Source organism: Chinchilla lanigera, unplaced genomic scaffold (assembly GCF_000276665.1).
Source record: "Chinchilla lanigera isolate Chin_1 unplaced genomic scaffold, ChiLan1.0 scaffold00050, whole genome shotgun sequence".
Lineage (NCBI taxonomy): Eukaryota > Metazoa > Chordata > Mammalia > Rodentia > Chinchillidae > Chinchilla > Chinchilla lanigera.
In genome coordinates this window covers 208,219-234,742 of record NW_004955451.1, presented here as the reverse complement: position 1 = coordinate 234,742, position 26,524 = coordinate 208,219, and the positions used below count along the sequence as shown (strand labels likewise).

General features: G+C 38.9%; 1 protein-coding gene across 1 annotated transcript in view; it reads right to left on the bottom strand.

Moving 5' to 3' along the window:
• Window positions 1-26,524, bottom strand: part of Heatr6 (HEAT repeat containing 6) — a 34,621-nt gene that overhangs the window by 4,830 nt on the left and 3,267 nt on the right. Inside the window, exons 2-17 of the mRNA XM_005393906.2 lie at window positions 25,729-25,836; window positions 23,214-23,354; window positions 22,686-22,801; window positions 21,990-22,104; window positions 20,097-20,198; window positions 19,019-19,156; window positions 17,256-17,554; window positions 16,217-16,394; window positions 10,324-10,530; window positions 9,820-9,919; window positions 6,679-7,034; window positions 5,775-5,897; window positions 5,367-5,453; window positions 3,486-3,620; window positions 1,923-2,045; window positions 1,117-1,241 (exon numbers count right to left, since the gene is read on the bottom strand). Coding sequence (XP_005393963.2) covers window positions 1,117-1,241; window positions 1,923-2,045; window positions 3,486-3,620; window positions 5,367-5,453; window positions 5,775-5,897; window positions 6,679-7,034; window positions 9,820-9,919; window positions 10,324-10,530; window positions 16,217-16,394; window positions 17,256-17,554; window positions 19,019-19,156; window positions 20,097-20,198; window positions 21,990-22,104; window positions 22,686-22,801; window positions 23,214-23,354; window positions 25,729-25,836 — 2,453 coding nt within the window. The remainder of the gene's footprint in view (window positions 1-1,116; window positions 1,242-1,922; window positions 2,046-3,485; window positions 3,621-5,366; window positions 5,454-5,774; window positions 5,898-6,678; window positions 7,035-9,819; window positions 9,920-10,323; window positions 10,531-16,216; window positions 16,395-17,255; window positions 17,555-19,018; window positions 19,157-20,096; window positions 20,199-21,989; window positions 22,105-22,685; window positions 22,802-23,213; window positions 23,355-25,728; window positions 25,837-26,524) is intronic.

Here is a 26,524-nt window from a genome sequence, read left to right as displayed (position 1 = left end):
AAAAAAAAAAAAAAAAAAAAAAAAAAAAAAAAAGAACCCTATAAGCCTAAAGCTTAACATAAATGTTCAGGAATGGTTAAGGACTCATGATGCAGTGGCAACCATATCATAATAAACAAGGATCTATTTATTTATTTATTTATTTTTTCCGGTACCGGGAATCGAACTCATGACCTTGCACTTGCCAGGCAGGCGCTGTGCCGCTAAGCTAAATCCCCAGCCCCTAAACAAGGATTTATTAAAAGACAGTAAAAGAGAAGGCTTACACATGTTACTTACACATGACCCTTATATGAAATTAAGTGACAGAAAGAAGACACATGTCTGATAACAATGGGTATCTCTGGGGAGGGGAACGGGAGTGTTAGGGCAGGAGACCAGTTTTATACTAATACCCCTGAGTACTGCTTGAATTTTTTTAAACTAGTGAATATATTACTTAAAAACAATGGAAACAACTGTATTTTAAAAATAGGTTAACTGTTATGGTTTTGGATTTCTACTCTGTAATTTCTATAAAATGGGTTGGGTACATTACACATAGCATATGGTATTTTTATACATATATCTTAATATACTCCTCATTTATGTTAAGAACAAGTTATTAAGGTAGGTGTGGTGGTACATGCCTGTAATTCCTGTACTCTGGGAGGCTGAGGCAGGAGGAGCGTAAGTTTCAGCCTAATCTGGACAACTCAGACCCTGTCTCAAAATAAAAAATTAAAAAGGCTGGGGATGTAGGTCAGTGTGAAGTCTAATCCACATTTTATAAAAAAAAAAAAAAAAAAAGGAACAAGTTATTAATCATATTACTTAAAAGAGATATAAAAGAAACCAAGCCGGGCATGGTGGTGCATGCCTGTAATCCCATCATTCAGGAGGCTGAGGCAGGTGGATCGTTGCCAAGTTCGAGATCAGCCTGGGCTACTAAGTGAGCACAAAGCCAGCCTGAACTACACAGCAAGACCCTGTCTTAAAAAGACAAAAAATAAAAAAATAAATAAAAAAATAAAATAAAATAAACCAGGAAGGTTGACTACATTATGAAGGGGTGAAAATACCCTCTCAAGACTTCACCCGGTTAGTTACCCAAGGAAAACACGCGTAGTCACCTACATGTTGACAATCAGAGTGTCTGTCAGGTTGCCCAGGGACCAAGCTGCTTTGGCACGGACATTCAGAGACTTGTCTTGAAGTGACATCAATACTGCATTTGCTGTGTCTGCAACAAATATGATGTCCTGTAAGATAAACCCAAAGCTACATTACTTTAGGAGTTCACACTGCTGCCTTTAAAATTCTCAAGTTTATTTTCATGTAGAGCTATCAGCCTTTACCATAAATCTCAATTTGGAAATCAAAATTTATTCAATCAGCATACTGTACTTATCTATTACAATATGGACACTCCATGCAATCCCAAGGGAAACTCCCCCATGATTAGGTCTCTGTCGTGGATGTGAGAGGAGCCTATGGATTTTGCTCTTTGTGAACATCCTATAACCCGGCCTGTGACAGTTATCTATGTGTTCTGTGCTTGGGTTGATTTCTACCTTTGGGAAACGATGTTCTGACAATGAATGCATTCTAAAACACATTACGTTCATTTCTCTCAGTGAGATGAATGCTACAAATAAGAGTAAAGGAGAATTTCACTTCTTTAGTAAAACCTTATCTGCTTTCCAGATTATTATTATTGCATGGTAACGTTCCTTTTCATTTGTATTCATTCATTAAGTTAAGCATTTTCTGGCAGTGTGATAAGTAATTAAAAATAAATGAACTAAGGGTATTATCACATTTATGTAGCCATTAAGGGAACCAGGTCACAAAGCAAGTTAAATTCTTTCATGAACTCAGGAACTCTACGTCCACAAGACACCGTGAAGAGATATAGAAGAGCTAAACACGATCACTCTGACCTGTCTGAGACAAGGAAAAAGCACGTAGACTCCAAGCGCCCGTGAGGTCGAAGCTTTCACTAAACGGTTCTTGCTGTCGTTCAGCCCAAGGAGCATTGTGATGCACAGAATCTGCCGGTCATTCTGCAAGGAGAGGGCGACACAGAGAAAGCTGAGAAGGAAACGACGGCGAGCCGAGGCCTTCCTCGAGTGACTGAAATAAATCTGTCTGCGTCCCACAGTCAGGACTGAAGACCACAGTGACCCCGAGGCTACGCTGGCAAAGTGTGGGTTCAATTTAGATCCAGTGACTGAGAATCCAGTTTGTGCAAGGCACACACAGCATCTCATCACATTTAACCTTTCAGCTGTGTAAATTAGGCCACTGCTTTACTAAAACTGCTTTCTTTATGGAGGCTAACGGACATAAATAAGAACAGATGCAAATGTCATTGAGGATTACAAGAAAGGAGCAGTCTGTACGGTGCTGTGGTTCATGGCCCCTCCTCTGGCACTCCTGACCCAAAAGGTGGTAAATTAGGGTTTACACCTAGAATGTCCCCCGGAAGTCACAAATACTCAGAGGTGGGGCTTTTGGAGGGTTGTTGGGTCATGGCGCACCCCACTCACCAGTGGATTCATCCACTGATGACTCCATGGCTGAACGGGATGCTAGGAGGCGGGGCCTGGTTAGAGGTGAGGAGAGGGAGGTCACTGGGGGCGGAGCCTGGCCTTCTCTCTCTGCTTCCTGGCTGCCAGGGGGTGAGCACTTTCCTACCAGTTCCTTCTACCATGCTGTTTCTGCCTTGGAGCCCAACAACCACGGACAGAAACTGCTAAACCATGAGCTGAAATAAATCTCTTCTTAAAGTTGTGGGGGCCAGAATTCTGTTCCAGTGCCAGGAATGCTGACTAAGATTTGATGGTATTAGGAGGTGGGGCCTTCGGGCAGAGCCCTCAGCAGTGGGATTAGTGTCCTCATAAGTAAGTTCCCCAGAGAGTGGCTTTGCCCCTTTTACCATGTGAACTAGAAGGCACCATCTACGAATCAGTGAGTAAGCCCTTACTAGCTACCAAATCTGTGGGTACTAATCTCAGAACCGTAAGAAATTTCTGTTGTTTAAAAGTCATTCAGTTATGGTATTTTATTACAGCAGCCCTCAAATACTATAATAATTACCATACACATTAGGAAACCAAACCTAAGTATTTGGACATACTCTACCTTATTTCTCACATGACTCCCATCTTAAGATGATAATATAAGCTTCAGAGAAGTTAAAATAATCAAAGATATAGAAAGTGGAAGAGCTAGAGCTTAGACCCAGGTGTTTATAATTTTCTGTCTTCAAAGCTACTTGCTTCTTCTAGCTACCTTCTAAAGCACAGGGAGAAATAGCTTTCTTGACAGGTGATTAAGTTTTCCCATTTGCTGTTGCCCACTGTCCCCATCCCAAACACAAGCAAGAGAACCTCTTTTCCCTCAGAGCAAGTGTCAAAAATGGTTCAAAATTAAAAAGCATCAAACTTGAACTCTGACACTCCGGGCATGGTTTGAAGGGGAGGAAACACAGCTGGAGTTACCGGAAGGCTGCTGAAGGCTTCCGGCAAGATGGCGGACAGGGCATCACAGGCGCTGGCCTGCAGCGTCGGGTGCTCTGAATTCTGCAGGGCTCGAGGCAGAGGACCATTCAGCATCATAGTCCAGAACATCACCACCTGAAACAGAGGGTATGAAAACAAAATGTAAACTTTACTCAAAATTCCTATTTCAGGGACTGGTACTCTGCGGACACTCTTAAATTGTGGGGCAGCCTTTTTTAAAAAAAACATAAGAATTATCTCACTTCAAAACCCCTCAGGTAGGCATCCGAACACTTGTTCTCCCATGCTTTATAAAAGACCTAGGATTTAACATTCATCTGCAAATCCATCTGTTGGGTTGGAGTCTTCAGTGTGTCCCATGGACTTTGTCCTGGGTTTGGCTGTGTGTTTGCGGAACAAAATACCTAAAAGCCTAGTCTAGTCTCTCTCCACCCCAGTCCTAAAGAATGCGGATAGGAGGTGTGATTGCTGCTTCCAGGGGAGCCCACAATTATTCTCACTTATTAATATTTACACTTCTGTGCAGTCCCCTCACACACTGAGTAGGGCTGACCTGTGTAACCAATAGGATGCTGTAGCAATGACAGCATGAAACCTCTAAGTCATAAAAGACATTATAGCTTCCGTCTCGCTCTTTTTCTTGAGAAAAAAAGAGAGAAGCTTGCTGGGAGAGAAGCTGCCTGTCACATCAAAAGAATACTCAAGAGCTCTGTGGAGAGGTCCCCATGGCGAGGACCTGAGTGCACTTTCTGGGTAGGTACACGAATGAGCTACCTTGTAAGAGCTCACAACCCTTCAACAAACCACGCCAATTCCTGACCACCAAAACCATGAGAGGATAAAGGTGTACTATTTTAAGCTGCTATCTATTTAGGGTTAATTTACTACTCAGCAACAAAACAAATACTATGGAAAGTTTTTGTTTTCTCTAGAGTTGAAACAATACCTGAGTGTGAACAGTTAAGATTCCTGTCCACAGCCCGTGTTTAGTAAGGGAAGAAGTTTGGATTCCAACCCAGTTCCTAGTGATCACAAAGCCCAGCTTGTCTCCCTGTGAATGGCTACATGAAAGTTGCAGTGGCAGCCTCAGGAAGGGATGAGGATCAGACATTTTTAACTGGCTGACAAATAATAGAAATTGTGAAGGGAAAAAAATAGGATGAGGAGGGGAGGAGGAGGAAGCACCACCAACAGAGTTGATTCTGCTTTTGCTTTTCCTTTTGGCAGTGAGTAGAAGCTTTTTTTTTTTTTTTTTTGGGGGGACAAAATGCCCTTTTTAAAAAAAAAAAAAAAAAAAAAAAAAAAAAAAAAAAAAGAACTGGCACAGCTGGGATAACAGAAGCAAGATGAGATCACAGGAACTGAAAAGGAATCATGAGGGGAGCGTTGAAGGGGTGATAGGAATTAACATTCACTGAGCACCTAGTGTGTACCAGCATCCTTACATTTCATTCAATTTTTCTATAGCCTTATGATTTAAGGATTTTTTATTTCTCTTTAAAATGAGACTACGCTCATAACTGCAGACCTATTAAGTGTTATTCTTCAGATTTGATCTCATGCCTTCTAACATAAAATCCCTGGCTCATTCTGCCTTCTTTGGCAGGCTGAATAACCAAGATAGGTTCTATGCAAAAGAACTGCTGTTTTTGCCATTGCTGGTTGTCTGATACATAGTCCTACTATATACTGAATTGCAAACAAAATCTATTCATGCTATTTCACATCATGCTAGATTGTAAACTATAACTTTTCACACTGGAAGAAACCATTACCATCTACCCCACTTTATACCTAGGCCTGAAAATAAAACAAACTGAAGCACTAAGCAGAGAAAACTACAAATGGGTATGGACTTACCAAGAAGACTGGTACTCTCTGCTCAGGCGGAATGGCAGAATCTGGCTTATACTGCTGTATTAAGCCTATACCTAGTTCTTCCAGAAGCTGCCAAGATAAAAGAAATAACTATCAAAGCAGAGCATTAGAACTATGGAGGTTCCAAACAAGTTCACTTCAGTTTGGAGATCAGCTCAAATCAAGGGGAAGAACAATGTCTAGCTGATTTTTCTTCTTTTCTCATTAACTCCTATAACAGAGACACTCTTTCAAGGAGTAAAACCAACAGCTATGTTGATAATTTATTACTAAATCAGTTCTTCAGGTTTATAGGTAAGAACTGACAACAGACGAATGTATGTCTTCCTTACCTGAAATCTGTTTAAGAAATCTCAGAAGAAAAATGCATGTGGCTTTTAAGGAAATTACCTTTGCTCCGTGAAGCTGAATGGATGGATCTGCTTCGCCCATGCACTTGCAAATCACCTCACCAAGCTCCATCAAGTAGACCTGAGCCATTGAAAAATAGCCCCTGGCCAGGTGAGCCAATACCTACAAAGAGAGCAGGGAATTAATCCCAAGATCTGAAAACAAGGCTGCAATACAGAAAAGGGTTCTAATACTTCAAAAATCATGCCCACTAAACAAAGGATGAACTCTGATGTTGAATTAAATGAAAAACTACCATAAGCTTTATGACCATCAATTAATTGTATCATAATTTTATGGCATTATAATTTGCTATTGTGTTTCACTATCATCTGACTTAACTCTTAGAACAACTCCTTGAGGTAGGCAATATTTGAACTCACAGAGGAAGAAACTAAGGCTGACAAAGTGAAAGGAAGTGTTTAATGTTATCCAGATAATCAGCAGCAGTCTGCAGGATCGGGCCTACGCTTAGACCATATCTGAGTATAGAAAAAGCTAGTATTTTTTTTTTTTAATCTAGAATTGTTTTCTTCTGAAGTAGCAGATATTTTATCTGTATTAAGCAGATACAGGACCAGACAGAAGTTTATCAAGAACTAAACAAACTGCAGAAATCAAAGATAAACTGTAATTCCTTTCCCAATTACTGTGCAATTATACCCAACTGTCAACAGAAGACCAGAGATGATTACAATAGTTTGCAACAAAAGAACAAAGGGAATGAATCTGGCATTTTATAACCCAGGAGTCCTTACCCTCCAAACAAAACAAAAACCCCCATACTGCTAATGTTACTGACAGGTGGCTTGGTTTCTCAAGCCTTCCACGTACCCACTCCGCACGGTCACCCTGTGAAGAAGGAATCCTTTTGCCATTCAGAATGGGAAACGCAGACACCTACCTGCAAGGCCTCCAGTCGCATGGGGGAGGGCTCGTAGGTGCTGCCTGCCACAGAGCCAGTGTCGCTGCCTGAGCAGGAATCCTCCTTGGGCAGCACGAGAATGGAAATACAAAGTTGGATGAGCCAGCAGGGCTCTGAGGTCCCCTTGGGCGAGCTTAGTGCTCCTTCTTCCAGAGAGGGTCCCGCTGGGGCTTTCTTCCACCAGTCAGGAGTGCTAATGTGAGGAGTTGCTGAACTGCTATTGCTGAGCCCAGAAGAACAGGGCTGTTGGAGAAGAAGCTGGACTTCAGGTAAAGGTGCATGAGTGGACACGATAGCTCCCAAGAGTGTGAGACTTGACACACGAACATTAACGTCTGTGAAAAGAAAGAGACCTTATCCACATGGGAACCACTAGCTGGGTGTGGTGGCGCACGCCTGTAATCCCAGCACTCGGGAGGCTGAGGCAGAAGGATCATTGTGAGTTCGAGGCCAAACTGGGCTACAAAGTGAGTTTAAGACCAGCCTGAACTGCATGGTGAGACCCTGTCTCAAAAAGACCAAGAAAATGGGAACCACTATTATAAGTATCATAGTTATCTCTGTAGGCAATTAGAAATTATTGAATTTCTAGTCCACAGGAAATAAATGAGGTAAATCATACAGAAACAAGAAAATAAAACACTGGAAATTCTGTAAGACAATGGACTTGAAGACTTCTAAAAAATCAGTAATATATATATAAAAGAAAACACAGGTACTCAGGAGGCTGAAGCAGGAGGATCCCAAGTTCAAGACTGCCTGGGCAACTTAGTGAGACCTGTCTCAAAATAAAAAGGACTGGGGGTACAACTTGGTGGTATGGCACCTCTGGATTCAGTTCCCAGACTAACATTATACATCCACAGACCCCCCCCACCCCACAAAACACGGGGGAAGACACCTGATTACAAACTCTAAAGGGACATAATAATTAAATGTAATGCATGAACCTTCAATGAACTCAAGATTTTTTCAAAAGTGTAGGAGAAAAGCTCCAACTTTTTTTTTTGCATGTGGATATATGGCTATTCCAAGATGGTTTGATTACTGTAGTTTTATAGTAGGTCTTGAAGTTGGGTAGCACCAGTCCTTTAATCACATTCTTCTTTATCAGTATTGTGTTGGCCACTGTAGGTCTTTTGCTTCTCTGTCGAAACATTGAAATCAGTTTGTTGATACCCATAAAATAATCTGACGGGATTTCTGACTGGGACTTCACTGAACCCATAGTTGGGAAGAACTGACATTTTGACAATACCGAGTCTTCCTATCTACAAACATAGATTATCTTTCCATTTATTTGGTTCTTGATTTCTTTAATCACAGTTTTATAGTCTTCATATCGGTCTTATATATACTTTGTTAGATTTATATCTAAGTGTTTCAGGGTTTGAACATTTTAATAAGAAAAGGTGACTAGAGAATAAAGTCAGATACTTGAAAGAGCATTCCACTCAGTTGAACATACAAATGAAGAAAAGCAGGTGCGGCAGGATCAGCAGAGGATGGAGCTGGAGACCTGGGTTGTTTAATATTATTTTTGCCGCTAATATGGTGAGAGATGTAAAGGTAGGACTTGTGTTTCTGAGTCCTGTTTTCTATACCTGCATAAGGAGTGGGCGGGACTTAGTTTGCACATCATTATATCATTTAAGCCTCATAAACATCCACGGAATAGACACAGTTCTTCCTATTAGGAGAAAATTAGGGTGCAGAAGGGCCATGGCTATGAGATGGCAGTGACAGGAGTGGGCTGCAGACCCTCAGACTGACTCAGGTCCAGCGTCCTCCTGCTCAAGTGATGGAAACATTCATGTCTCCTACAATTCTGAACAAAAACTTAGCTGATCAGAATGTGGCCTGACCTAAACGCTTTAAACAGAAGAACAAAAAATGCTAAAGGCATGTGTTTATAGCACATAGATATTACATGTGGGAGCAAGAGAGGAAATAACAAAAAAATAAGATTTTGTAGTTAGTAAGGATTTGAAGTTTTGAGATTTATCTGAATTTCAGAGGAAATAATGTTAAAGAAATTAGGTTTTATATTATAGTTTTCCCTCTCCAAAAGAGGATGACATCTGTCTTTCAATCCATCCACCCATCCATCCATCTTCTACCTATGCCTAAAGATAATAATTATAATACATCTGAGTTGGCCACGTGTACTTGGCTTATTCCTACCTCTAAAGAGACACTCTGGTCACTGCTGTGAAGCACTGAAGCAGCATTAAATATTTTTCAGTACCTGTTTGCAGTTCATAATGATTACATCGAGGGGAACTGGTACATGTACATAACAGAGCGGCATTAAACTTTGCAGTTCATTCTCCAGCTCATTTTTTTCCATTGGGATTTGATGGATCAAAAATGGGATTCCAGCAAGTTTGTACTTTGTTGTTGTAGCTGTACTGAGGATAGAACCCTGGGGTGCTCTGCCTACGAGCTACAGCCTCATCCTTTTTACTTTTTGAAAGACAGTTTCAGTTTAGCCTGGGCTGGCCTTGAATTTGTGATCCTCCTGCCTCAGAATCCCAGGGTGCTGGGATTACAGGTGTGTGCCACCACCCCTGGCCAGCCGGTACTCTTAAAAACTGAAGAGAATAAATAGAGACTCTCTTAGACATATAAAATGTTCTGAATCCTTTAAAAAATTTTTTTATTTTAGTTTATTAGCACATGTGTGTAGTACACATTTATATTCCTTATGGGAAGTTGGTACATCTCAATTCCTTTTTGCGTTCTGAATCCTTTAAAAAATTTTTTTATTTTAGTTTATTAGCACATGTGTGTAGTACACATTTATATTCCTTATGGGAAGTTGGTACATCTCAATTCCTTTTTTCATTCCCTTTCGCTTTCCTCCCTTCCCCCGCCCCCATCTCTTGATCTCCTTCCTTTTTTTGGGGGCGGGGTATGTGTTTGCAGTAAATAATGTTTACATTTCTTGTGTGGAGTTGGTACATTTACTTAGCACATTCAAATCTCTTTTTTTCATCCCCTATCCTTCCCCTCCCTCCATCGCTTGATCCCTTTCCCCTTTTAGAAAGATCTAAAATTTATTAACAACCTATATTTGATGGATGTAAAAAAGCAGTTCATTTAAAAAACACTACCAACCTTTGTGGCGGATATAAGGCTTTATCTGATTCCAGACTCTGGTCAGCAGGCTGAGCTTCAGACGGTTATAAGGCGCATTTGATACTAAATTTGCAAGGCACTGTAAGTCACACACATACACAAAAACAGCTTACCAACAGGTCTGACTGAGCTGCATCATAGAAACAAAATTTTATAGCACTTAATTTAAAAGGTCTTTACACTTAATGAAAATCAGTCCTTTTCTAGCTTCGGAAAAATAACAACTCTTTTAAAAATACATTGGTATAACTCAACATTAAAAATAAAGAAGCATTTTTAGTAAAATAAAGACGCAACATTTATTTGGACATATAGAAATTATAGGTTAGATCAGACAAGTGGGTACGGATTTCCAAACAGTTTATCTTTAGTAAACTTATTATTTATAGTTTTAAGTCAAGTTACTTTCAGGCTATGTAAAATATTATACAAAATTCAAACAGAGAGCCCTCTCAGAAATCACATGTACCTTGGAATATTTACCTTAATTATCTGGGTAAGGGTCTGTGAGGATGACTCTGCCACCAATGCTAACAGAAGACATCTGTGCAACTCTCTAATGCTGGAAGCGATCATTACGGAGAAGGGGATAAAAGCCCTTTTGTGGTCACTGGTGTCTTCAGCAACGGAAAGAAATTGCTTTGAACCTTCTAATATGGCAGATAAAACTTGCAGAGCACAGGCTCGTGTCTGAAATTGCAGGATGATTCACACAAGTTAGTTAAAAATTAAGAGCCAGATTTCCTCTTTCCCATATATAGTTTTCAAAGTATTCAGAGCCAATCACTTTAATTAGAAGAATAAAGGCAATGGGATTATTGGGTTCTGAAAGCAGCCATGAACTAGGCCACTTGTACGCTATACCTTAAAAAAAAATCTTACATGGCTGTTAGGTTTTCTTACCATAAGGAGTAAGTCTAAGGTACATCATAGCACAAAAACCTGAAATCCTAAGCACGAGAGGCCTAGTTTATTCAAACCTAATTCCAACTAAAAAGATCATAACACTCCTTGTGGTGAGAGTACATGACAGGAATACCATTAAATATAATTGTATGATAAAAAGGGGAAAAAGTATACTTTTGTCATGGACTGTTGTCTATGTAATGAAATGTGTCACTGTATTAAGGTTTTCCTTATAAGGTTAAAAGATCACTTTCAGTTGGTATGCAGATGATTTTCTGGCATTAAAAATCAGAAATGAAAAAAGAAATGAAAATAAAGTCAATTTAGCTAAATTGGAATATAGGTAATAAACGCAGGGCTATTAATATGGAATACTAACTACTGTACCCCCTTTGGTCAGCTCACTCCAAAATGCCAATAAAACACCACCTGGTCAGAGTTTTCCGAAGCAACCAATGAATTTTTACAATTCTAGAATCTAATCAAAATATTTACTCAATATGAAGAGTATGGGTTCAAAGTAAAAAAAGGTTCAAAGTAAAGAAAGGCTACAACTATATCATCTCTTAAGAAACCAAGCAATAAATCATTTCTATGGGCCTTCTGTGCAGTGGACCCATAGATGTATTCGTATGAAAATAAATGTATATAGTACACCGCAAGAGTCTGCAGAATGAAGCAGTCATTCAGTTAGGAAGGGGATGATGCTTCGGAAAGTACGTAATGCATGCAGAGTGTGACTGACACAAGCCAGCTGACCCAAGAACTCAGATCCGGGGCTGGCAAATTTTCTGTACAGGGCCGAATAGTACATGTTTTATGGTTTAGACCTTGCAGGACAGAGTCTGTCAGGACCACTCAACTCTGTTCTGGGAATACAGACCCATGTAAAGGGATACATATGGTTGAGTTCCAATGCAGCTTCACTCATCAATAATGGAATCTGAGTTCCATATAGTTCTCGCACACCATGCAATTTATTCTTTTGATAATTACAAAACCATTCTTTGCTCACAAGTCATACAAAAGCGGGCACAGTGGGCTACATTTGGTCTACAGACTGCAGTTGGCCAACTGCTGATTGGATGTTTGGTCTGAACTGAAAAAGACAGATATTATGCTAAACTTTCATTTCCTTAGTAAGCAATTAAAAGTTACAATTCCAACAGCTCACAAACCAAATAAAATTAAAGATCAGATTGTGGGAAGAATGATTTTCAAAAAGGAAAAAGGAATTAATTTAATTAACTTTGGTACCCTACGGAAGAAAATATCCATGACAATCACAGATGGAAACAAAAGAAATGACACTGAAATTGGGTATTTTTTCCCATAAGCTATAAAATCTATACATAAATTTGATACTATACCAAGTTATAATTTTCATAGTTCTAAATTAATTTCCTTTCAACTCTGCTTAATGTCTTTATTACAAAATTGTTACTTATGACACCGAATCTTGCTCAAGTTCTGCTTCATTTATTCTTACATCAATATTTAATATCCTGTTTACCAGTTCTAATCAGCACTTTCAGCAGAAATTGCTGATTGGCTAGCAAATCATAATAGGTACAACTCCCTAGAGGGCTTATTTTGTGAAGTTTTACTGCCTGAATATTCACAGTGATGGATGAAAGATGTTTCAGTCTCATAAACATCAGTATGCTCCGTTTTACTAGCATGTAATTTTACTTCCTTGGACATGAGAGCTTGTCTAAAACTAATAAAATAGAAAAGCCTTGTTTTCTCTCTTTTACTTAAGAACGTAGCAGAAATGTTTGCTGAGGTAGCCTAGTCAAGCTTAATCCCCCCCCCCCATTTTTATGAGTGTATGATCATAGGACACTATTCGAGGGGTGATAAAGAAGTTCCTGCTGAGGTACTCCTGAAGTTTCCATGCGGGCAAACAGGCTATTATCTTCTTTGACTTTGTCCAAGTACTGTATGTATGCATGTGCTTGTTGCTTGGCTCCTGAGGATTGCATGACCTCACGCGTATTAGGTAAGAGATCTACCGCTGACTGACGATACTCTCAGTTCTAAGAAAAGTACTAATGATTACTCACATGTTTAGGGTAAAGTTTTTTTGGCTCCTAAAGTCTTTTAAGGGAAGGTATGTTAACACTGTGCTGTGTTATGGCTTGTGTCTAGATGTCCTCTAAAAGCCTCATGCAACCATAGGTGGGGCTTTTTCAGAAATGGCTGGATCTAGTATGTGATGCTGGAATTGATTCACGGTACAATGCTGGGCTCAAGGGGGCCAGGCTTAAGGGTGTGAATGCCACTCATTCTAAGTAGCCTGGATAAGATATAAAGGTTAGAAGCAGCTGTGGTCATCCCTCCTTGCTCTGCCATATTCTGCCTGTCATGAACTGTTTCTCTTCTGTGATGCCCCTCTGCCATGCCACCCCACCTTGGAGCCAGCCCATTATGGACCAAAACCTATATAAACTGTGAGCTACAATAAATCTTTCCCCCTTTAACTGAGTGTTGGGTATTTTGTTTCAGCAATGGGAGAAAAGTTGTGGAGAAGGACATCCTTTGATTAGAATGCAGAGGACACAGTGATCTGTTTATTATTTGTCAGAGTTTCTTAAGATAAGGCTTCATTATACAACCCGGAGTAGCCTTGAGTTTACGATCCTCCTGTCTCAGCCTCCTGAATGCTGGGATTACAAGCGTGTGTTGGATTACATGTGGAGAAGGATAATCCTTTAATTATCCTTGCTAAAAACATTTGGTATCCATCCATTTGTACTAGCTACGCCCTTGATGCTCGCTTAATAAAAGGTGACTGAGGTTGGTAATTGGGGCTGCAGTCTGAGGGGCTGTATGCCCCCTGATCCCAGACTTTTGCCTCTCTTGCTTTTCTTGTTTCTCATACTTACTTTTCACCTGTGGGCACCTCGTTCTTGGGACCTGTCACCCCCTGGACAGAAACGGAATGAAGATCTGAGAAAAAGTAACTAAGATAGCCAGGCCTCTAGATTTGCAGACATTCCTCAATGACTCTATAAAAGAAAGCTTGGTTATCTACCATTTGTAATGGTTAAAAATTCCAAGTTTTATTTTCTTTTCTAGTTATGATATCATCTAGATTTTGATTTGTTTCTATCCTTAAATTATCTAAAAGAGAAGTAAAAATCAGGATTCTCAAAGTGTCCAGAGAAAGGTCTGTCTTTTATTTGCTCCTTAGATGTTGGTGATATACCTATATATCTATATAACACCTGAGGAAATCATGTAAAAGAAATTCTTGTATTAGTCATGTTATGTTTATTAATTTTCTGTCTCTCCTGGGACATAGAAGATGTGCTTAAGCACATTTCCAACATGCAAATTTAATGGAAATTAAACCACCACATTACTGAATCCTAAAAGAAATTTCTTTTCTCCTTTCCAAATAACTACCAGTATTTCATGCTCCAGTTTCCTGACAGTAACCTTTATTCCTAGTGCTCTGATTCAAAGAGGCAACTCACTTTTTCTTATGTTTGCTTCTCACTAGAAGAAAGGGTGTTAGAAAAGCTGTTTTAATTTCTGCATGTAATTTTCTACAAGGCTTTATAAAAACCTCTCACCTTCTAGTATGTATCTTGGTGCATAATTAATTACATGATGAAAGTTACAGAAGTATGGCTCAAGCTTCATGGTCAGTAATGACCATACTTATTTATATCCTTCCCAGCTAATATTTGATAAAAATCTTGAGTACAATTATTTCACTTGTTGTTAGATTAAACTAATTTTAAGTTTCTTGCATCTTTTTTGTTGTTTTTCTCTTTAAGAAGAGTGACTCATTTTTCTGCTTCGCCAGGACTTTTCATGGGGCTTTTGCATTGATTCTAGGACATTTCCAGAAGGAAGTATTATATCTTTTTCCTCATATTTCTTGTATTCACTCAACTTAAATAGCAAGATATCTAATCAAAGAGAGAGAAAAGACCACTGTTCAATATGTAAAATTTTGGGCTGCGGATCTAGCTCAGTGGCACAAGTGTCTGCCTGGCAAGTGCAAAGTTCTGAGCTCGATTCTTGATATCAAAAAAGAAAAAACTAAAATTTCTCATGGCATTTTAAATCAAATGTAAGCTTTTTAAACATATAAATACCATGAAAATTATTTCAGTTCACTCTCACCAGAGATGTTCCCATCTTACCTCCTTCTAGCTGGGTAGCTGTGGGGACCGTTTCACTTGTGCTGCTGCTTGCCCCATAGCACCATCTCCTTGGGCACTGCTGCCAGCTCCTCTCTGGCTAAAATCTTTATAGTTTTCCTTCCAATTACTAGGATGGCTTCATTACTAATGTATTTGCTGCCATTCACTTTCCATTTTTCTACCAGGTTCTCATTCACTATAGATACAGCTTGAGATGCAAAATTTCTGCAGGTTTAACTATTTAGGATACTGGATATTTGAAATACACCACAAGAATTATTCTGTGTATAATTAAGGCTACCTTAAGCTTTTGAGGGGGCATCTAGGAATTTTATTATCTATTTAAGAAGATGAAATGGGGTGTTTCAATGTAATGTGAACGTATCTAAGCCAAGGCAGTTACTGCATCAGCCACAGCATATCTTACGTAGATCTATCTATGACTGCCAAACCACTTCTTCTTCTTTTTTAAGAAATAAGTTTTTCTCGTTAAAATATGCAAATACAATTATACATAATTTTGTAAAAATATATAAAAAATGGAAAGAAAAACGATTATTGGTTTTTTGGTTTTTTTTTTTTTTTTTGGGTACCAGGAATGGAACTCAGGACCTTGTGCTTGCCAGGCAGGCACTTATGCCACTGAGCTACATCCCCAGCCCCAAAAAATGATTATTGGGATCCTACTGTATATACTATTTATATCTTGAGCTTAACAAAACATGAGAATTCTTGTAAACTATATACATCCTTTATGTCCACTGTGGACCATAATACTCCACTGAGTTTTTGAAACTATTTGTGATTTTTTTTTCTACTACAAATACAACAGCAATCAATATTTTCATAGGAAAGGACGCACAGCAGCTTCAGTGGAGCTCAAAGGAGACATCAAAGTTACAAGTCAGTGTGCCCAGGCCTTAAGCAAGCCCTGGGCCAGAAGCAGCCTCTACAGAATCTCCCTCACTGTTCGTTACAGAAGCCTATTTTCTCCTGCCTGTCCAGTGGTTCTCAAATTAGGACCTGAGTCAGTATTAGTAAGAACAGAATTCAGATACAATCAGATATGGTGGAGAAAAGAAACAGAGACATGTTAACTTTCTCTTCCTATTAGAAAGCTTACAAAGCTGGATGTGGTGGCACACACCTATCATCCCAGCACTCAGGAGGCTGAGGCAGGAGAGTCACTGTGAATTCAAGGCCAGCCTGGGCTACATAAGTGAGTTCAAGGCCAGCCTGTACTACATGGAGAGATGCCCCTGCAAGAAAAGAAAAAAAAGAAAGAAAACTTACCTTGTAAGTGCTCTTACCTTTGGAGAAGGATCTTTTAAGGTAAGTGTAATTAAGGACAGAGACTGCGGGCTTCCAAGCTCTGGTGTGTCAGGAACAAAGGCTGACCAGTAGCCATAAAGAACTTTCTTTTCTATTGACTTTATTGTAGAAAGAAAACATGCTAATGCTCCTTGGCGAACTTTGGCTTGGTATGACCTTTTATAAAATAAGAAGAAAAAAAGTTTTTGAACAGTTTTGAAAAAATGCAGGGCTGGGATGTCGCTCAGTGGTACAGTACTTGCCTAGCATGCACAAGGCTCTGAGTTCAATCTCTAGTACCACAAAAAAACAAACAAACAAAACTGCTATTTATTCCAGCAAATTCAAACGATACATCAAGAAATTAAGCTTTCTGAATAATCCCTAAAGATGTTAACATGGTATTAAAAATTTTTAAAAAATATGATCAAAACTTATTAAGGCAATTTGCTTAATATAACAAGGTATTAAGGTTGATCAAAAACACAACTAGGGAGAGAATAAGAGAGTAATATTTTGATGTTAGGAAATTAATGGTAGATATTAAATAATGTGGAGTTTCCACCCATCCATTGAACAAATAACCCAAGTGAGTTTCTGTCAGGTATTACGCTGAGACAGGTAGGCATAAACAAAGCCTCTGCCCTTAACAACCTTTTTAGTGGCAGTGATAAAGTCAGATAACTATAACACATTGAGAATAACACCAGGGCAGAGGGAAGTCAAAGGGTCACACAGAAGGGTACCTAACCAGAACTGGCAGGGGGAGAAGAGAATATGATCTCTCAGCTCTTAGCAAAGATGAATAGTGGTTAAAAAGGCAAAAAAAAAAAAAAAAGTGATGGAAACATTATTCCAGGGACAGCAATAATCTGGACAAAGACAGATCAAAAGAGCAAGGCATGTTCAGAGTAATGCAAAACCTCATTAAAATGAGAATCTTCAAGTTCAATTACATGCAATGGTCATGTTTTTAAGCAAAGATAAACTTACATGTAACTTAAAATACAAGGTATAAAAATAACAAAATACTACTACCTCACTTTACCCTGCATGCTTCCTTCTGCATCAGAATAGTCCGATTCACTACTGCTAACTCTTTTCCAACTGGAAGACCTGAAGGGAGAAGAGACTTGGGCTTTTCCAGAAGTTCCACTCTCATTTCTAGGTAAACTCTGGACACCCATGGAGGAGAGACACCGGGTGTTTCCTTCACACATGTTCATGTTCACGCTGCCTGTGCCTGCAGCTGCTTCTGCTTCACCATCGAATTCTTCTTCCTCCTCCTCTCCTTGCTGGATTTTCTTTGGCTTTACCCTGGATTTTTTCTTTTTATTCTGATTTTAGGAGCAAATGAAGACATATATATGATAGATATTGATAGCTATTTGAAAATAGTTTTTAACTGAATCATTGGTACTATATACCTCATTTGAAGGTAACTAAATATGTTCCCAATACATAATTTGAAGACAGAAAAAAAGAAAAAAGTGGCACTTACTCAACAGCCTTTGTATCAGGCATAATGCTAAGTATTTACATACATCATCCTTGCCTGGAAAAGCTAAGACACGAAGTCTATTGGACAGCAAAACAAGTGGACCGTGTTTAAATTCTACCTCTGTGAGTCTGGGCAAATCATGTAGCCTCTCTGAGCTTGACCTTCCTCGTGGGTAACTATGAGCCTAATACTCCTACCTTGCACAGATGTAGTGAAAGCATTCATCTGTCTCAACTAGGATTCCACAAGAGAATCAAAGCCTATGGAAAACACCTTGGGTATGTATTTTCTCAGGTTTCCCAATTAAGATACATACCAATACCACTCTAGGTGCACGCACATGGAACTGTAATCCATCACATACAGTGCATGTCCTGGGGCCCTGAGGTTACATCAGAATAGATTTTAAGTAAAATCCAGTTTTTCTTCTCCTACTTCCTTCTGATATTCAAGTATCTTTGGAATCTGTATGCTCAGAGTCCCTCGCCTTAAGGATGAAGGTTCTCATCTCTTCTACCTTGGTCCATTTACTAAGGATCAGACTTATTCTCTTTTACAGTACTTGTTACCACTGTAGCTTTTCAAAGATGCAAATCTGATCACATCATTCTGCTATGAGTGAAAGAATTTCTAATTTTAAGCATATTTAATCAGGTATTAAATTTCTGGATATGAAATTTATACATTTATGTGAACACATTTGTATGTACCAGATTCTCTAATCAAAGCGTGAGGGAGACGGCAGCTCTCTGAAAGGCTAAGAAAGCTGGTGACTGTAAAGAGTATGGACAGAGTGAGCTGACTGATAGGTGAGCTTCTAAGAATCTTGAGAGGTGCTGGCAAATTATGACCTTAAGGCCAAATCCAGCCCAGCCCATAGCCCATTTCCGTAAATAAAGTTTTATTGGAAGATGGCTATGCCCATGCATTTCCGAAGTGTATCTATGGCTGCTCTGTACTATGATGACAGAGACCTACAGTATTTACCAGTCACCCCTTTAAAGAAGGAGTGAGTCCATCCTTGGTCTTAACCTTTTGGGGATAAGGATGCTTGGCTTGGGAGATAAAGCAAATGCTCATTTTTGTAGCTGTTATACTGGTTATATCTCTTGGAATCACAAGATGCTTTAACTGGTATTTTCAACAGTCTTGGTAAATTTAAATTTACTACACTAAGTACCCTAAATTAACAGCAACCTCAAGGTGGGTTTGGCGGTTGTAACGATGCCCCTACAGCAAACATGTACAGCAAGTTACCCAAAACAATCCATAACTTAAATCTAAGCAAACATAGATGTACCGCAGCTGGGCGAGAAGCACTGGATTCTGACTGTGGTGGTTTGACAGGTGGTCGCCCATCATACTGAGGAAGCGGAGTTGGGTAAAGCACCGCGGGCATCTCTATATCTAGTCCAGGGAGTCCATGAAACATGGTTTTCTAGTAATGATAAGGGAACACATACAAAACATTAGGTCACAATTGTTTACCACACCATGGATTAGAATACAAACAGATGCAGGTTTAAAAGACTACTAAGGAAATGGGACAGAAAATACATACCTTGGGACAGAAAATACATACCTTGAAGCCTTAGGGCTTAAAAAAGAGCTTCATCTCATTTAAGCTGGATCTGCTTCAGCCACATCCGAGTAGGTCTGATTTTAGGGTATTTGTTTATTTAACTTAGCTAATCATTTTGATGCAGTTATTTTATCTATCTATAATTTTAAAAATTAATTTATCACTTTCATTTTGTTATCTACCTCCACATCTAGCCATCTGTCTCTATTTTATTAGTGATTAAGAGAATGGCATAGCAAAAAAATTAAATTTTAGTCAGGATAAAGCTAGACTGTCAGACATGGCACTGACCTGATGCCAGTAAAAAGCTCTGTCCTCCTTCCTAGCTGAACTGAAGATGGCTGGGTCCCCAGAGAGGAAACCTGACTTTTCCACTGCCTGGCTGGCTTGGAAGCTAGAGATGGTAGCCTGCTGACAAGCACCTTCATGGGCTGACTACTATAGGGAGGAGCTTGCTAAGGAGAAGCCCTGGCTCTTTTTTCAAATATAAACAGGTAAGAGCAGGTTCAAGGTAATCTATAATTAGATTACTTAACAAATCCCGTCTTACAACCTATTTTCTCCTAAGAGTCAAAGATACTATAATTTTAAAATTTTGATACAGGTATTTAATCAAAGTTGTTTTCTATTTTTAACTATCCCTGAATATGAACATTTTGTTGCCTTCTTTAAAAAAAAGAAAAAAAAAAAGAACTTTTAATACATTAAAGATAGCCTCAGAGCAGTGATGTAAACTGATTCGCATGTCTGGAATTTACAAAGGAAAATGACTGATCATAAAGATAACTTGCCTTACCTTTAGCACAGCTAGAAGAGCTCCAAGTTCATCAGGCTGTGTCAGTTTCATCTTCCCACCATTTAAAAGTGATTGTATGCCCTTTAATGCATTCTGTAACAACTAGTGGGAAAAGGAATCAAAAGTTAGAAGACAGAATAAAATTTGGTTATTAAGACATCAACTTTCTGTACCACTTAGAAGAGAAAATAATCTCTAGATGATGAAAAATATTTTAGAAACACAGTCACAAAGCAGAGACAAAGATCCAGAGAACAGACTGATAAACCACTGAGTTATTTTCTAAAGGACAGTACTCGTATCGAATGGCCTTACTGTATTTCCTTATAGACCAGTATGTACAAACGGTGAGCAGGCAGAGAGACAGAGGGGAGAAAGAGGAGAGAGAGAATGCGAAAGTGGTAGCAGAGATCAGAGATGAGAAAGTTGTAATATCGCAAAGGCATGGCTGTGGGAACACATGATAAACAACCGAAACTTAATTTCTAGAGGGCAATTCTGATCAACATTGATTTTTTGGCTCAATAATCTCATTTTTAGGTCTCTGTCCTTCAGAAATACTCCCCATAGAAGAGGATATGAACTGTAGCCTTGTCTGAAATTGTGGAAATATGAAAAAAAACCAAAAAAACAAAAAAACATCAATTTTCATCAAAAAAAAAAATTTTTTTTTTTTTTTTTTTGAGACAGGGTCTCATTGTATAGTTCAGGGTGGTCTTGAACTCAGTATGTAACCCAGGCTGGCTCTGAACTCGTGGCGATCCTCCTGCCTTCATGAGTGCTGAGATTACAGGTATGCACCACCATGCCCGGCCAATTTTCAACAATTATAATGATCATCACAGTGATGATGTAAGAAACACTCTGCTAAATGTGAAACTACCAATAATAACAACAGCGCTTCACTGAACACTTTAAGTGCTTTACCGCATAGAGTAAAGAACACTACAATACAGTTGTACCCATTTCTGAGAGGAACATGGAGGCTCCAAAAATTTAAATAACTTGTACAAGGTCTCCCAGCTACAGCAGTTAGAAAACATGAGGTACGCTAACAGGTATTAAAAAGATATCCAAGGGCTGGGGATTTAGCTCAGTGGCACAGTGCCTGCCTGGCAAGCGCAAGGTTGTGAGTTTGATTCCTGATACCAGAAAAGAAAAAAAAAAAAAAAAAAAAGATATCCAAGATACATTAAGATTTAAAACTCCAGAAAGTTGGAGAAAAGTGTATTAAATATGATTCCACTTAAAGATGGTAAATATATGCCCATTTGTATATGAGAAAAAAATCTGAGGGCCCATGGAACAAATTGTCTCCAGTGGCTGTATCTGAGCAGAGGACTATATGGCAATTTCACTATCTTACATCCGTAATGTCTGAAATGTGCCACTCTGAATTTAAACCATATTAATAAACTGTCACGGGCTGGGGATATAGCCCAGTGGCAAGCACCTGCCTGGCAAGCACAAGGTCCTGAGTTCAATTCCTGGTACCAAACCAAACCAAACCAAATTATCACATATGTGTCAGACTTTTTTTTTAAAAAAGAAATAAAACTGTGCTAATATTACTGATATTCACTTTCTTCCTGTTCATCTCAAAGTTAGTTACTAGCAGGAAACTGTATTGCTTTTATACTCAAGAGGAAAAAAAATAGTTTTCTTTTAATATCTAGAATGGTAAAACAATCCCAAAGTAAAATAAAACAAAGAAAAACAATTTCTTAGAATTTAAACCTAAGAATTCAGTCTTTTGGCTTATAACATTCTCTGTATGAGTAAATATCTTTAAACAAACACAGCAGCAAAATTAAACTCTTTGATAATAAACTTTTGTTCTACTCCTGCTTCAAGACACACAACAGTCATAAGATCAGTGATAGTCCTACCTACCATACAAAATACTATATCGTCCATATCAGACGATTTTGAAGACTGTAAAATGGTCAAGAAAGCTTTGAAGCAAATATTTTGGTAGGGCTCCTCCAAGTATGGCTGTCCTGGCACACTAGAACACAAACAGAGAAAATAACTCAAAAGTCTCTTTTCAACTGGCACTTGCAAAAGAATAAGTAAACACAGTAGTAATACAAACTAATGGAGTTAGAACAAACAGGTCCTGCCGAGTTAGTATTGCACAATTCAACCTGCCTTCTCAGCTACTGATGACACTAAGCCATGTAAGGACAGAGGTTTGTGGTGTCCAGGTTTGTGGTGCTCACAAACTATTACATATAACAGGCTGGTTCCACTCTCTTAAAAGAGAAGAAAGTGGCCTTGACATAAACCACACCAGAGCTTAAATTCATATAAATACATTTAATATGGCTAGAATTTATACCAATGGAAAACAAAAACTTGACATACGGTGCACATATACTTTTAGCATATTTTTTTTTTTGTCTATTCCTTTATAAGCTTTCTTGAAAACAAACAATATAAGATAACTTCATTAAACGACATGAGAACTAGGACATGGGTTATTAGTTTCTAAGTTAGCTCTGGCTTCAGATAGATGGAACAATCTACAATGGGCCCGGGAGAGGTTTTATCTTATTACACCTGGACAACCCGACTGGACCCACATACCTGAGACATAAGTTTGCCATACAATGCACTGCAGCTCTCCTGACTTCAGGGTCAGATTGAGCCAAGTCACTCATCTTCAGCAAGAGGCCAGTCTTACCCAGCAAGTCTGGGAGATACTAAAACAAAACAACAGTCAATGGTGGTCTAAGAAAAGCTTCTAGGACTAGCTGTTAGGTAAATCTCCCGGATGAGTATGCAAAGATGTGCCAAAAAGTAGGAATGCGGATCATTACTGGGTAGCTGCTGAAGCTCTTTAGTTTTGGCTGCACAAATGAACAATACCAACAAAAATATTAGTCATGGAGTACCAAGCCCTTTACAAGTACCGTCCCACTATGTGCTCAGAGCACCTATTTTACACATAAGGAAACATGCCTCTGACGAATTCTGAGGACAGCTCAAAGTTACACATCTAATTAGTAGCAAGAAAGATTCCTGAACATAGGTGTCTTGACTCTTCAAGACTGTGCTTGACTCTTCAAGATGTGCTTACATCTCAAAGGTAAGGCAGAGGGTGGTTTAAGCTACCTTTTGACATTTTGAGCCATTGTAGTAAACCAGAGCTGCTAAGGCTTGAAGAATTTCCATGTGTGTCCACGAACTACACTGCCGAACAGCTGAAATAGTGTATGCCAACAAGAAATCCAAGTTCTGTTCATCAACAATCACCTATGGATAGAAGAAAAATACAGATGCTCTAACTTTTAAAAAAATTTTTCATCCTTTTACACACATTTATGCTCCCCTGGATCAAGCTGTGTGAGAATATATATCCACCTTTTCCCGTGTGTGTCAAAAAAGATCAGTGCTAAAGGTTTGACAATTTGATCAAGATGAAGGACTTCTCCCTGTCTTTGGTCTCAGTCATTTTAGTCCCTTTAGCTCCTCTACTAAGTAGAACCTGGTAAAGTCCTTGACTAACTTTTCCTTGAACTAAACAGACACTGGCAGCTGTAAATACACTGATACAAGACTCAATCCACTGAAATAAAATATCTTAATTCAATTAAACTGTCTTATACAGAGTAATCACTCAAAAAATACATAGTAAATAAACATATTTGCTTAATAATAGCTATGGTGTCTGTATTTTTTTCGTTGTGGTTGTTGTTTTTTGTCTTTTTGAGACAGGGTCTCGCTATGCAGTTCAGGCTGGCCTTGAGCTCACTTTGTAGCCCAAGCTGGTCTCGAACTCAAAAAGATCCTCCTGCCTCAGCCTCCTGAGTGCTGGGATTACAGGCATGCACCACCACACCTGGCAACTACGGTGTCTCTAGCCTGGTGGTAGGAATACAAGAAGAGATGGTATATCCCTGTCCCAATGGAATTCACAATTGTTATGGAATAAGTTAGGCTAATCTAAATATCAATTTATGGACATTTGAGAAAATTATCATCAAATGTTAGCAAGTTGCCTATGGTTGTAGGTGCTGTAGATGATCAGAAGGTTTTCCCAGTGCCAGTGTTACAAAGATGACACACCTGAGAATAGCAGACATTCAGAAACTAACATCAGTTCAAAACATTCTAAAGTTGAACATAACTTTATCTCATGTAGCAGACACTACTGGTTAAATGTCAGCACCCATCTTCTCTGACAGTAGAGTTCTAATTTCATCTGGATACCCGCCTACATGGGACCCACAGGAAAATCCTAATTACTCACAGTGGTTTTCAACCAGGGGCAATCTTGACCCTCCCCAAGGAACATTTGACAATTGCCATAGGCATTTTTGATTGTTGCAACTGGAAGGGAACTACTAGCATCTAGTGGACAGATACCAAAGACACTGCTAGACATATTATAATGCACAGGACATTACAACGAACAAAGAAATACCCAATCTAAAATATCACAAGTACAGAGGGTAACAAACCCTGCAGTAAGCCCATTTTGGCTGTACATTGCAATCTTTCAGGAAGTGCAGGCCCTCCAGGTGATTTTAATGGGCAGTCAAGCTTGAAATCACTGGTTTTAAAGGGGTTGGGGGGTAGCTCAGTGATAGGCTGCTTAGCATGCCTGAGGCCATGGGTTCAACTCCCAACACTGAAACCGAACCACTGTTTTAAGTCACTCACGATAAGATCATTTACCTGTTCAGAGACTGGTTTAGAGAGAATTTTGTATGATTTAGCACTCCAATGAGCTATCAGGAGAACTTGCTACAGAACTTATGGGTCAAATTTGCTCATTCTTAAATATGAGACAAAATCAACTAGTTCTTTGGCTTGTACTGAATGTTCGTCATTTTGCATGGATGCCTAGAATTAGCCAGTCATGTTATGACTGTGTGAGAGGCTAGCTGAGGACAGCCTCCACACCGAGGATGGCAGAATGGAAAGATACCAGTAAGCCTGTTATTCTAAAGGGACGCTGGAGCTGCGTCTCTTGGGACTTGTGACCTGGCATGATGCCCTTTTTTCTTTTTTTTATTGTTTAGGTATGCTGGGTTGGATTTTCTGTTTCTTATAGCCCAAAGCATCCTCTTGACAAAATACTAATTGATATATTTTCTGCTCTTTACATTCTAGGGTAACAGTCTTAATCCTATAGAGAATGGATTTATTTAGCAAGTTGGAAAACCTTCCAAAGGGAGCTGCAGTACAGACCTTTATTTAAATAACTGGGGACTTTTTATTCTGGTGTCCCCTTGCCCTCAGGCTTCCTCTTAGACTTTGCATATCAGAAGTAGATGACAAAAATGACAGCTTCGAAAAGGGGAAAAATATTAGTAGGAAAGAAGTAGGGGATCATTTCAATCTATTGAGATATATCTGGGTCAACTATACCTTTAATGAAAAAAGTCCAGGACTAGAGAACTGAAGGACATTAATTTATTGACTCAAACAGAAAGAAACACTTCTAATAGGCAAATTTCTAGAATTCTGCAGAATAATGTCAGATTTAATATCATTTTAGTTAAGGTGTTGGCTTTTCCTAGTATCTCAAAAGACTGCCTGTGATACCTACCACAGATGTATTTCAAAGGCATGTACTTATTCTCCAAGTTCATAATCTGAATCCTAAAATTATATATATTACCTGTAGTCTGTTAAGTAAATGGTGGATCAGCTTAGACACTTTGCTCACAAGATGATTCTGATTAGGAGGTACCAGTCGGCAAGCTTGGACAAGAAGAGAACTGACATCCTACCAAAAAAATAAAATAAAAAATTAAAAAAAAGGCAAAGCAAAGGTAATATACCTATTAGCCAAGTAAAGATACCGAAAATACAGCAAAATGGTAATATTAGAGTGGAGGTTCACACAAATGGGGAAAGATGATATCTGAATGAAATTTGTGGGAGAAAATGAAATAATAGCATGAAAATAGGATGTGCTAAAAAAGAAGAAAAAATCAATATGGTTTTTGTCAGGCTAAAGACTTCAGCATTTCTGCCACCATAGGACAGTATAATAAAATAACCAAAGGAAAATTTCCAGCATATAAAAGCACACACTGAAGTTAAAAACATCAAAAAACAAGCGAACTCGATTCTAGTAACTGGGAAATCAGATATGCCACTTGCATGAATTTTATGGGAAAGTAGTCAATTATTTTTAATAAAAAGAACCTATTTGCAAATCACACCATTCACCCACTGATGTTTACTGAATAAAAAGCCCACACAGTACGGGCTCTAAAGGTGAAGCAAACATTTTCCTGAACGTCAAATCTAATAAAGGAGTAAAAAATACATGTATAATTAAACTAAATTAAGTGCTGAAAGAATCAAATATAAACCCCGCCAGGAGGGGGGGGCAGTAATTAAGGAAGCAGGGGTGTGGTGGCTCATGCCTGTAATCTCAACACTGGGGAGGCTGAGGCAGGAGGATC